The 14139-nt window shown below is 33.7% G+C and overlaps 1 protein-coding gene across 2 annotated transcripts in view; it reads left to right on the forward strand.

Moving 5' to 3' along the window:
* Positions 1 to 14139, forward strand: part of NOL4 (nucleolar protein 4) — a 507107-nt gene that overhangs the window by 143432 nt on the left and 349536 nt on the right. For both annotated transcript variants that reach the window (XM_074201260.1, XM_074201261.1), the window contains exons 3-4: positions 8157 to 8268; positions 9911 to 10023. In XM_074201260.1, coding sequence (XP_074057361.1) covers positions 8157 to 8268; positions 9911 to 10023 — 225 coding nt within the window. The remainder of the gene's footprint in view (positions 1 to 8156; positions 8269 to 9910; positions 10024 to 14139) is intronic.

Below are 14139 nucleotides of genomic sequence, written 5' to 3' on the forward strand. Positions count from 1 at the left end.
ACTAAAAATGCATTAATTAATTCATGTCAACTTTGAGGAATGCCAATTTGCATGTTCTGAGAGTCTAGATTTCTCAGGCTTTGTGCTGTATAGCAATTTTTTTATTAATGTCTTGGATGAGAGCCCTGATCAAAGGCTCTCATGTAGTTGAAAAAAATCTGAGAATGGGAGACAAAAATCAGGATCCCAAAAGCTCAATTAATTATAACAATGGTACAAAAATGAAATGTTGTATAAGTTAAAGTCCTACATTTGAGTTTAAAAAATCGTATTGATAAGGACAAAATGAGAAAGGCTATATGGAAAACAATGCATATGAAAAAAGATATGAGAATTCTAATGGACTATCAGTTCAACTGAGAAAAGATTGACATGGGAGTCAATAAAATTATTTTGATCTTGTTTGTATTGCATAATATCCTCATTATGGTACCTCTACATCCTGAATGCACATTTGAAGATTAGAATCCCAGAGAGAAAATTAATTCCTTATGCTATATAGATAGCCCTGTAGTTCTACTCTTCTAATACAAGAATATTTCAGGAGGTCCCAATGGTGATTTTCTATTATTAGTCATTGTAATAGGCCTAATTACTTCTTTGACAAGAAATGACATGAACACCCCCCCACCCCGCAAGACCCAAAAGCAGCTAGGTGGGACTATGGACAGAGGGTTGTATCTGATATCAAGAAAACTTGAGTTCAAATACAGCCTCAGACACTTAATAGTTGTATGTCCATCGACAATTCACTTATTGCTATCTGACTCAGTTTTCTCATTTATAAAAATTGAAATAACATTTACTTTAAGGGACATCTTGAGAATGGGATAATATTTTAAAACACTTTGATTTATAAATGCAATAAACTTCCATATGTGTATTGTCATTATAACTATTAGCCAATGAATTTTTATTAAGCACCTTCTAAGCATCAGGTACTATCCTAAGTACTAGATTGTTGTTATTGTTGTGAATATTGATATTATTGTTGTTCCTTCATTCTGAGGAACAATTTGGAACTATCCCCAAAAGACTATAAAACTATATATATACCATTTGATCTAGAAGTACATTCTTACATCTATATCCAAAAGAGATCCAAGGAAAAGGACCTATTTGTTTAAAAAAATATTTATAGCAGCTTTTTGTGGTGGCAAAGAATTGGAAATTAAGGGAATGTCCATTAATTAGGGAATGACTCAATAAGTTATGTTACATGATTGGGATAGAATACTATTACTCTATAAGAAATGCTGAGCAGAATGATTTCAGAGAAACCTGGGAAAACTTCGATTTGTTACAAAGTGAAGTGAGCAGAACAAAGAAGCCATTGTATATAATATTAGCAATTTTATAACAATTATCAAATATAAAAGATTTAGTTACTTGGCTCAAGACAATGATCCATGACAATTCCAGAGGACCTGTGATGTACTTATTGAAACACGTTTTTCACTTCCTCTATATTTCTTGTTTTTTCTTGTTTCTTTGAGTCAAGAAATATAATATAAATTATATTTTGCATTATTTCACATATATAATTGACCTATTACTTACCTTCTCAGTGAGTGGGGAAGGGAAAGGGAAAAAAGTAGAGTATTTATAACTCAACATTTAAAGAAAAATTAATATTGTTGTTAGCCTACAGAAAACTCTCCCACAGTGTTCCCATTTACTTACGGTACATCAGAGGCAAGAGTAACTCAAAACTCCTGGAACAGTTAGTCTAAAAGTTCTTCCCCTCTTTGGAGATTTCAGATTCGACTCTTTTTTGTGTGTTGTTTTCTGCCAAGCAGATTACCTTGCTGAATCCCCAGGCTATGCCACTAACATGACATACTTTGGTTAGTCATTCCTCAATACATCAATTGCTCAAATTCTGCAAAGAACTTGCTAGTGCCTTCCATGTCAAATAAACTTATCATCTGCTAGTGATCACTTGAGTGTGAAGGTGGGAAATAGGGAGAATGGGACGATTTAAGGAAAACATGGATCAGAATGGAGACAGGCAGGCAGTATTTCTTAGCGGATAGAGCCATTAGAATTGAAGATAGAGGAAGACCTAGGCTATTTCACTTTTTAGCTGTGTTATCATGGAAACTTATTTACTCCTCTAACCAAGAACATTGGTAAAATGCTAAAACTATGGTCCTGAGGAGAAAGGCCACTTCTAGATTCTACAGAAAGTTTGTCATTCTCTATCATTTAAACTATCTGTAAGAAAAGAATTAGATATGGTAACGGTAACCCACCATATCTAAGATCATCACCAGTCAATTGATATTTGTCTTGTCTTTGGACTTTGATGATTATGGAGGAGAAAGTAAGGCTGATAATTTTGGACAGCAGTGCCTCATTAGATTCCAATTCACTTGCAAGTCAGGATATTACCCTTGTGATGTCATTGGTTCCCTTTGAGAATGAAGAATCAGCAATAATAACACCACATAGTCCAGATGGTAATATTCTATTAATTTGTTCTCTTGAGTGTTTGCCTCTTTGTATGCATTTCTTTCTGGAGTGTGAATCTATGCTAAACACTTGATGAACTGTATCCTACTGTTTAAGTAGCACCACCATCCCACTTATACCTTCAAAGCTACATGACTGATGGTAGAAAAGGAGAGTTAAATACCCTCTTCTCCCTCCTCCAGTGGTCTCCATTAGTAGCTATCAGATTAAATTTTCTTTCTGCTGACATTTTCCAGGGTTTAGGAATTTAAAACCCACAGAGATGTAACTAAGGCCAATCAAATTGTTATGATCTTGACTAAATCAGAGAGGTCTTTATATCTTAAAAAAAGGAATCACAAGATGTTATAGATTGTTAATATGTTAAAACATCATCAAGTGAGATTATATTGTGTGATGGCCTCAAATGAGTGGGTGTAGAAGAGTCACTTTTTCCTCTCCCCCACCCCCTTAGTAGAAATATAATGTCTAAAAAAAGAGAAGTAACAGTTCTTTTCTACTTCCCCAACCCCCAAACCCTTTCTACTTTCAGTTTTACAATCTTCTTTTTAGAAACAATACTAAGAAACTAGAGCACTTCCTAAGTGGATGACCAGTTTGGAAATCGTTATCATATTTGCTTCTTCTCACCCCCTAAATTTAAAGGTATGGGGGGTGTATAGTAAAGTACTGTCTATGCATTGAATGTGTTTACAGTGATAAAAATCTTTTCTTTCTAACAAAGATTGCTACTATAGTGTAAGGTACAGAGACTAGTTGCATTTGGAAAGAAGGTATGTGTGGATCAAGGAAAGATACTTGTATCCATATTTGGATACTGTCACTGACTTGATGGTTTCATTTGCATGGATATTTCTTCTGTGGATGAGCATCATCCCTGCATATCTTCCCATTCAATGAAATTCTTGTCTATGTTTCCCTACAAATCTTCCAGAAAGGATTTAACCATTGACTGTGGGCCTTTCTTTTCTTCCTTTAATTACTGCTTGGATAATCCACCTTGATAATTCTGTAGACATAAATTTAGACAAGATATCCTTCGATACTCCCTTAGACTAGGCATAATGGCAGATGCCCATAGGAGGGAAGTTAAAGCTAGTGGATCACTTGAGTTTAGGAGTTTTAAACTATAGCAGGGATGAGCCAAGCAAGTGACTTCCATATCTGGCAACAATACGGTGAGTCCTAAGGAATAAAATGCCATCAGCCTGCCTAAACAGGGCTAAATCAACCCAGGTTGGAAAAACACAGCCAATTTAAGCTTCTATGCTGATCAGAATTGAAATGGTCCATGAGTGGTTTCTGTACTTCTGGCCTGGTGATCCAAGAACTCCTGGTTTAAAAACAAAATGAAGCAAAACTATTTATAGAACAATCATACCTATCTTCTACTTGTCTTCATACTACTGTTTGAATTTTTTTAACAATCATAATTATTATATGACCATGGCATGTGCTCTATAATTTGCAAATTTCAGGGGCATGATCATGAGAAAATTTATGGGAACCAGAGATCCTCAAGCAAAAGTGATGGCCACATTGAGGGGTGGGAATAGAATTGAATGTTGTAATTATCTTGCAGAGGTGGTTATTGTTCTTCTGGAGTTTGAACTAGATGGATTCTACAGACTCTCCTAATTTTGAAATCCTGTGATTTTATGATTTTGTGAAAGAGATTTTTTCCCCTCTCACAGTCAATCAAGGTAATTGAAGGCACTGTACAATTTTCCAAATGCACATTACCCTGATATCCTCCTCCTCTTCATTTCCAGATGCAACTCATTATTCTGTGATGCTCATCCAAAATATACATATTGGTGAATTGATTTAATGACAGAATCTGGATGAAAACCAAGTAGTGTATGTCAGAATCTTCAATGTTTTTTTTAAATGCTTTAGTGATTTTTTTCATCATTGAAAAATTTTTTGAATTATTGTTCCTTTCTTCTAAATTTTATCTAAGACTATAGTTTTACATGTTGTTGGGAGTAGAATATTATTTTAGCAAGATTATATTGCAGTGTTCTTCCTCCTAAACTTCCTCTTCCTATTACTGATCAGGGTACCTTACCATGCTTACTGTTCTCCAGGCTTGGAAACTAGATATTATCTTCTCCTCCTTATTCTCTTTCATCCTGCAACACCATATCTAATCAGTTGTTAATTCTGTCAAATTTTGATTGGTTCACTCATTCACATACATATATCTGGTTCACTCATCCACATATGTATCTAAATATGTAAATATATGTAATAATACACACATATATCAATGTATGCTTGTGTATATTAAATATTTATAAATTATATGTCTTAACAACATCTTTTGTATATGCTTCCTTCTCTCCTTTAATGCTATTGTCACCCTGATAAGCTTTTATCTTCTCACACCTAAACTATGCTTTGTCTCTTTCTACTCCAATTCATCCTACACTTAACTATCAAATTTATCCTCTAAGTATGTGTGTTTGATCAGGACACATACATCCCTCTCCCCATTTTATATGTTGCAGTAACTCCTTATATTACCTTCATGATCAAATATAAGATCCTTTATAACCTATTTCTTCCTACCTTTCCAATTTTCTTACACCATACTCCTCTCTACATACTCTGTCATTCACCAGCACTGATCTCCTTGCTGTTCCTTTCCCACTACAGATACTCCATCTTCTGAGGGTTTTTACTTTTTCTTCCCTCATCTCCAAAGTTTCCTTTGTATTCCTTCACTTGTACATCTTAATCAAGTAATCCCATCTTCTGCAAAAACCTTTCCTTGTTCTCCTTAATTTTCATGCCTTGTCTCAGAGATTACCCCAATTTTGTGAGTTACTTGAGGTAAAGGACTAGTGTTTTTTTTTCCTTTTCCTTTCCATATATCTCTAATATTGAGTCCTAAGTACTATGTGCTAGCAGTAAAAAGTAGATGCTCACTAAATGGTAGTTGAATTAATTTTATTTGACTTTTGATCATTTTTCTTCTTCATATGCATAAAGATGACCTGTTGCTTTAAAGTTAATAATGCTGAATCTTCATTGCAATGTTGCCTTATACTGACATCTACTCTCAGAAAATGGAAATAATTCTAAATCAGGAATTAGCTACACATTTCCCTCTTGACAAGAAATTGAGCAGGAAGAGAACTGGATATTTTCCAGACAATTTATCTTTAATTGGCTCTCTTTGTTTTGTCTTTCATGTCTCTTTGACTTGGGCAGGAAGAATTGGTGAGGGTAAGTATGGGACAAAAGACAGAATTATCATAGAGGAACAAGAACCATGAGATAATGGCAGGTTAAAATGGCTTCCAAACACCCAGAGAAGTGTTTTCGAAAGTACTGTTAATATAGATATGGTAATGCCAAGGTAGCCTCTTAAAATCAGGCTACTAAGAGCTATTTATTAAAAATGAACAGTATTTTTTTTACTTCTCTCCAAAGCAACTAAAACAAAAGTGGGACTTTGAAGTTTTGTATGTGTCTGACTATCATGCATATGTTTTACTTGCTGTAGGGCAAAAAATGCTGGTGGGAGGTGGGAGTGTCATGATTGAAAAATGATTTAATGAAAAGAAATTAACTTCAAACTGTGCTAATGGTCAGATGAGTTACACAAATGAGTCAGGTCAAGCCTAAGTCTATTTAGAAAGAGATTCTGCAGAAAAATAGTATTGGGAATTACAAGAAAAAGCAAGTAAAGAGGGTCAGTGCCATTGAAGCTAATGGGCTACTCATCAAAACCCTGGCTTTACAAGTTCACTTGTTTCCTATGGAGGATTTCTTTTATAAGCAAATGGGACAAAGATTTGATAGGAATGCTTGATGAAAACAAATGGAGCATGCCAGTCAAACCCAGGGTGCTAATGAATCTATTGGTCAGCTCCATTAGTTTCAATGGACTTAGACTTCAGATATATTAAACTGTCATAAAGGCATATTGACTGAATATATGCAGACAACAATTTTTTAGCTTTTATTTCTGAGAGATATTTTAAAACAGGTTATCAGATACTCCAAACTTTATTCCCCTTTTCAATACAGAAATCAACTGAAGACTGTATTTTCTTCTGTAAAAAAGGGTGAAAATCTGAATTCTAATTTTTTAAAAATACTGAGCAAATATTTATTAAATGTCTGATATGAAAACTTGTGATAAAGTGTCTTCAAACTTATCCTCTTCTCTCTCTCTCTCTCTCTCTCTCTCTCTCTCTCTCTCTCTCTCTCTCTCTCTCTCTCTCTCTCTCTCTCTCCCCCCAGGATGGAAAAATATTTATCCTTTAATACAAAGTCAAAATCAAAGGTTTGACTTTCAGGATTTGAGATAGTATAGACTAAAATAGTTATGTGTGGATTGTCTCTAACAATTTTCATCCTAGACTGCTTACCCCCTTTCACTTCTCACTTATTTTGGCCACTTATACTTGTAACCAGCAGTAGATAGTAAAGAATTCAAATTAATTTGTCATTAAATTTAAATATCATAATAACATAAATGTGCAACTTGAAAAAAAGGGATGCCAAAACCACATTTTAATGCCTTTTGAATTATCCATTTATGTACAGCATTGTTCCCCGCTATTAATGTGGATAAGCAAAAGTTGAACCTTTTGCTATTAATGGACTATGTGGATATTAACATGGATTACCTTTTGGTGCATAACTTGCCATCTTTTCTGTTGATTTTAAATCCATCAGAGTTTATAATGATAATGATGCATGGAACCTGAAATTTTTCTAACACTTCCTGCCTTGTTAAAGTGTTAATGATTTGATAGAGGAATAACGTTTACATCAGGTTTCTCAGTAGCATAGTCCTAGTGGGTGTCACCTTCCATTTCAGTTAGTAACATTTAGTAATTTATCATACATATGATGGTTCTCTTTAAAGTAGGAAGTTTCTACTTTAAAGAGCAGAAAAATTGTTTGAAAAGTTGCAGTGTATAGATTTGCCATGACAGGAGTGTGTTTAATCAGTGTCTAACCAGACTTTAGATGATGATACCAAAATTGCAAACTATCTCTTCTTGGTGATAGGATTTGCTCTGACAGGATTTATGACAGATTATGAACAAAAATTTGAATACCTTATGTGAATTGTATAAAAGTAGATAGCCATTATGTATTTCCAGGTGTGTCATTTTTTGTGGAATGGAGAAACTTTGGAGAAAATATATTGATAAATAGGAGCTCTTATTCACAAATTATTTATTATTAATTTACATAAATATTATTTTTCATGATAAAACAATGATAATACTATCAGGGTAAAATTCAACATTCACTATTTCTATTGGAAATCAATTTTGAAAACATAGAGGTTTTAATTGAGTTAATTTTAATTGTGCCAGAACTCTTAAAATATTTCTGGTGAATTTTTAGTTTTTAAGAAAATTACCTTAGATAACTGCAAACTGTGAAGTTTTGCCTTAAAGTATAGAAATATAAACAGAAATCCATGCTGATGTGACCCCACCCCCATCACAAATTATCAATCATTAGGTGATATACAATCAAATTGAATAGATATTTCTTGAAATGATGCATGGTATGCAGTGCATGCTTTCATTGTGCTTCCTGCCATTATGATATAAAGTGTTTTATTTGGAAATATAATGATCAGTTCTGTTAAATCATGTTCAATCAACTTATATAATAACACCTATATTTGTGAATCATTTCAGATTTCAGAGAGCTATGCCTTCCTACCGAGAGAAGCGGTGACACGATTTCTAATGAGCTGCTCAGAGTGCCAGAAGAGAATGCATTTAAACCCAGATGGAGCAGATCATAAAGGTAGCTTCAGAGTCAAATACTGAGATGCAAAGTAATTTTATTCATCATGCCAATTTATATCTCCTATTTTAAGTTCAGGTTCATAAAAAATGTGCTAGACTGGAACAATTCAACAAGTCAGATCATCTCATTTATTCCAGTTAGAAGGCAGCGAATCTCAGATATCCACTTAAAGCATAGCTCAACCACATGTGCTTATCCTCAGCAGATTATTCTATGAGGATCCTTTGGGAGAAATGTATAGTTTAAAAAATGTATGATCTTTTTAACCAAGTTGTTTATATAGAAACATAAAACTAGGACAATTTTCATTTATCTGGTTTACTTTGTGCACAGCCTTTTATGAAGTTAGAAGAATCAAATATATAATCTTTTTGGGACCCTTCCATTTCAGTCAATTCATAGTTCTTTAGTGAATGAATAGGATTCAGTGAATAAGAAGATATTCACCCCAAACTTATTAATTCTTCAGCTTTTGCTTTAATTCATGGTGATCTAGTTGTTTTGGATGTATAAATTGCTCTATGAGATTATTGGTTATAGTGAAAGATGCATTTGTGATGATGTGTCCACTCATGTACTGAAAACTCCTGTTTTGAACTAGATCATTAATTTCAGTGGTACAGTGAGAAATGCATCAACTCTCACTACTTATTCAAATCAGCACCATTCTGCAATTTAGTGCTAGAGATTTGCTTAAGAATTGAGATTTCATAGACAGTATGTGTCAGAAGTTGTCAGATGGTTCAATGGATGGAGTGCTAGGCCTAGCATCAGGAATACCTGAATTCAAATGTGACCTCAAACATGTAACTGTGTGACCTAGACAAATTATTTTGTCCTGATTGCCTCAGTTTCCTCATCTATAATATGAGCTGGAGAAGGAAATGGCAAATCACTCTTGTATCATTGTAAAGAAAACCTTATAAGGGGTTAAAGAGTTGGAATCAATTGAAAGAAATGAACAGGAATTTGAACCTAGCTATTCCTAACTCTGAAGCCTCCCCCCCCCATCTTTTGTGACACACTGCCTCTTCAAACAGCATGTAAAAATCCCTTACACAATGTGATGTATTTTAATTTTATACATAGGGACTAGCCTCCTACATGCAAACAGAGAGAAAAGGTGAACTCTAATATGCCACTAAAATATTTCCCATTGTCCAAGAAGCATGGTGTAGCAAAAAAGGTGCAATACTTAGAATCAGAAAAAATAAAATGCATGATACCTGACTATGACATTTATCAATTATGTGACCATCCAAAAGCAGTCAACTAACTTAACTTCAGTTTCCCCATCTGTAAAATAGAGCTAATAATTCTTGTATGTCTTCTGACTATTGTGAAGAAAGAACTTTATAAATGTAGGATATATAGGTATGCATGATAATGAGAAATCCAGGGTATGAAGTACCTTGTTGACTTGAGAGAGTTAATGAATTACTCTGTGATAATGTATAGGGAGAATCTGACTGATTTTATTTTTCATTTTATTTTTTAAGAACTTTTATGCAATTAAACATATGGCATCTTGGAATGCCATTACAATAGGACAAAATGAAACTCTTGAGAATTGTTAAGCACATTCAACAGTGAAACTATGCAATTAATCCATGTGTCTGAAAAAATACTTTTATTACAGATAACGGGAAACCTCCTACTTTGGTGACCAGCATGATTGATTACAACATGCCAATTACCATGGCCTACATGAAGCACATGAAGCTTCAGCTCCTCAGCTCTCAGCAAGATGAGGTAATGACATTAAAATGGCTCAAGTCTCTATGTTATCCTTTAAAACTTATTACAGACTAAGGGAGGGCAATTGGAACTGTTTGTAGGCACTAGGTTTTTTTAAAAATTACAATTATTTTTATTTATAAAATGGTCTTCTCAGGGTCCTATAGCTAAAAATATGGAAGTAGGCTACCAACTGTATAGGAAAGACTTCACTAATATTCAGAAAATTTACCTATATCCATAAAAAATTCACCATCAGGAGGCCAATGCATATTTGTTTCCATGACTATTTCCAAGAAGATTTTAACTTATTTTTCTATTCTCATTTCCACTGGTATCTCATCTATCATGATTTTAACATATATGCATGTGTATATGTGTATATATGCAAACATACATACATATATGTGTCTGTCTTAAAATATAACTATGTAAATGCGTCAATAATGTATTTAAGTACAGAACCAGCTAGATTGTTCAGTGAATAGAGTGCTAAACCTGTAGTAAAGAAAACCTAAGTTCAAATCCAACCTCAGGCATTCATTGGCTACAAAGTATAGGGCAAGTCACCAAATATCTGTTTGCTTTAATGCATTGGAGAAGGAAATGACAAACCACTCCAACACCTTTGTCAAGAAAACCCTATGGACAGTATTGGTTTTCTGGAGTCCACAGGTTCCCAAAGAGTCAGATACAACTGAATAATCATCAACCAACAACATATAGGTATACCTATACATGATTCAAAACCCTACATTTCTGTTCTACATCATCTCCAGGCCTTTATCTTTATATTTTTAAAATTTCTTCATGTGATTATCATTGAAAGGCAAAGGATCATATAATCTCTATAATTTCTCAATTTGTTCCAGATATTTTCTCTATTAATTTTAGTAAGAATGACTATCACAAAGGAGTTTCCTTTACATTGGAGGAAAATTTTTAGGTTCCCACTCTCAGAGCATTGGTCCTGGCATCCATTTCCTCTTAAATGGATAAATGAAATCTGTTCTTACTTTTGGTGTCTTTTCCTTTCAATCCAATTTAAATATAGCTCCCAATATCATTCAAGAGTACTGAAATGCCTCCTGAGCATTTATATCTAGATGCTTGGACCCTGGAATCATGGAGACCTGATTTCAATCCTGTTTCTGATATACAGTGAATGGATGACACTGGATGAATCACTACTTTCTCAATTATCTAACCAACACTGAAAGACAAAATAAATATCACAGATAATTTGTAGTTCTACATGGCTGTAATGATTTACAATTCCCAAAAGGAATGCCTTGAAGCTTGCCAATTTATGAACTTATTATGAGTTTGAAAGCCATTTCAAAACAATGAAAATCAATAAATATATAATATCAACTCTTCTAAGTATTAAAGGTGTGACTAATTTTTTAGATTAAGCATCGAGGATTCTTTCCTCAAGGCGTATACAGTTTAATGAGGAACAAGATATGAAGATAGGTTATTATAATATGTAAGTGCATTTGAGAAATATATAACATCTCAGTTTCCCTATTTATAAAATTAAAATATGTCCTCCCTCATTGAATAAGAGAGTCACTTAAGACAGAGTTTGAGAAAGTTCTTTGTAATTATAAAGGTGATATGTAAATGTGAGCTATTATTGACATCTCTGGCATTAATTGCTTACAATTATCACTTAATCTGCTTAATAAAAATCTTTTTTGGCTTTTGGACTCCTGCTATTACATACAGAGAAGTCTTTTGAAATCAAAATTCTTAACTACTTCTGTTATTCCAAAAAAAAGTTCATGAGAAGCCAAATCTTATATTATTAATAGAAATTAACAATACTTTTCATTTACTATAGACCTCTATTCAGAAAACAAACAACACAAATATTTTTTTTCTTTATGCTCAGTCTTGGTGTAGTCAGGGGGTTAAACAGAGCATCCTAGAAATAACTAGAGAACAGGTGTTTTAAAAGCAACTTATTTAAATGACAAATTACAAAAGTCAAAACATATATTATTGAATACATGTTATGTGCAAACCACTGCATTAAATACTGTAACTTCTGAACTCATCATTCAACCCAGACTGTTCTCTCTAAAGTTACCAGTGATCTCTTAATTGACAAAGTTACCAGTGACCAAGTAAATTAAGCCTAATCCCTCTTTCCTGTGATAGCCCTTCAAATACTGCTGGTACAGTGAATAAACTTGCAGTCATGAAGATTTACTTATCTTCCTGAGTTCAAATCCAACTTCAGACACTTACTACTATATGTTTCTGGGCAAGTCATTTGATGCCATTTGCCTCAGTTTCCTTAAAAATGAAGGACAAAACATTATCTGTAAAATTAGTTGAAGAAGGAAGCAGCAAACTATTTTAGTATCTTTGCCATGAAAATCCCAAAAGGGATCATGAAGAGTTAATCAGAATTAAAAATGACTCATCTCCTCTGTTTAAATGACTATGAAAACATCATTTGAAACAATTAAAGAAAATACTGCTTTAACTAGGAATCTCTGAACACATTTAAAAATTATGAATATTTTTTAAAATGCATAGTAACAGATAGCTTTGTTTAATGTTTCTATTAATATCAAATGATGTGTAAAACATAAAGATGTATAATCAATAAAGATGTTCACTTCATTCAGGTAAGATGTACAAGACAGAGTTCAAATGCAATAGTGATTCCCTGTAGATGATGAGATCTTCTGGTCCTCCTGTTTTTCAAAGGTAATGTGCTTTTTGAAAGCTCCAGAACATTCAGAATTTCCTATAAGATAATTGTAAATATTCAGAATTTGGCTTACTTAAATAAAGTACTTTAGATAAAGTATGCTTATTCCCTAGGATGGAAGCTAGTAGCACAGGGAATAGAGAGACAGACCTGGAAGACTCACCTTCTTTAGTTGAAATCCAGCCTCAGACATTAGCTGTGTGTTCCTACCCAGATCACTTAACCATGTTTGTCTTAGTTTGTCTTAGTCCTCATCTGTAAAAGGAACTGGAAAAGTAAATGACAAACCACTCCGGTATTTTTGCCAATAAAACTCCAAAAGGAATCACAAAGATTAGAATATGACTGAAAACACTGAACAACAAAACTTTATATACATGCTACCTATAATGTCATCCCATGAAAGCTATAGAAGTGCAATAAGGGTTCAGCATAGAGAGAAGTTAATGTGAGCTGCTTCATGAAGAAGCACATAATGTGAAGCATGAAAGATGAGTTATATTATTAGAGAGGAAGGATTAATACATGCTAATTAAGGAGAAAAAGCCAAATGTAAGTATGGAGATAGAAATGAATAATGTGTGTCCTTAGGCTGGGAGGATAGTTGAATACTAGAATGACTAGGGAAATGATTTGTTTGCAGAAGAGTTGAGGGATAAAGTTGATAAATTTAAGCAGGACAGTTCATGGATGACTTTGAATTCTATCTATGTAATCAGTGGTCAATAAATGATTGTTTCTCTCTCTAAATTGAATGTTGGCATCCAGATTATTCATACAATTACAAATTCTTCTTTTCTTCCTTAAGAATTAGTCTGGGCATTTTTAAGCCTAGATATGGCAGCTACGTGGTACAGTAGTTTGGAGTCAGGTACTTGGTTTGGAGATAGGAAGACATGGATTCAAATGTGACCTCAGACTTAATAATTGTGTTATCCTGGGCAAGTCACTTTATCTACTTGCCTCAGTTTCTTCTGCAAAATGAGCTGGAGAAGAAAATGTCAAACCACTCGAGTTTCTTTGGCTAGAAAATTCCAAAATGGGGTTATGAAAAGTTAACATGGCAATATATAAAAAAAGTTTAAGACGCTTCAATTAAATCAAAGTTTTCAAACTAGCAGGGATTTTGGAAACGTAGTCTGATAGCATCAGAGAGACAGTAGTTTTTATCAGTCTAGATCTAGAAGTGACTACAGATGTCATATAACTCAAATGTCCTTTTTATAAATAAATGGGTAAGCTGAGGTCCAAGGATATGAAGTGACTTGCCCAAGGTCATAAAAATAGCAAGAAAGTCGGGATTTAAACTGATGTTAGTGGACATCAGAGTGTCTGGAACTGAGTCCTTTTCTATGATTCACCTAGTTCAAGCCCTTCATACACTTATTCATCCATTCATTAAA

The sequence above is a fragment of the Macrotis lagotis genome, chromosome X (assembly GCF_037893015.1).
Source record: "Macrotis lagotis isolate mMagLag1 chromosome X, bilby.v1.9.chrom.fasta, whole genome shotgun sequence".
NCBI lineage: Eukaryota > Metazoa > Chordata > Mammalia > Peramelemorphia > Peramelidae > Macrotis > Macrotis lagotis.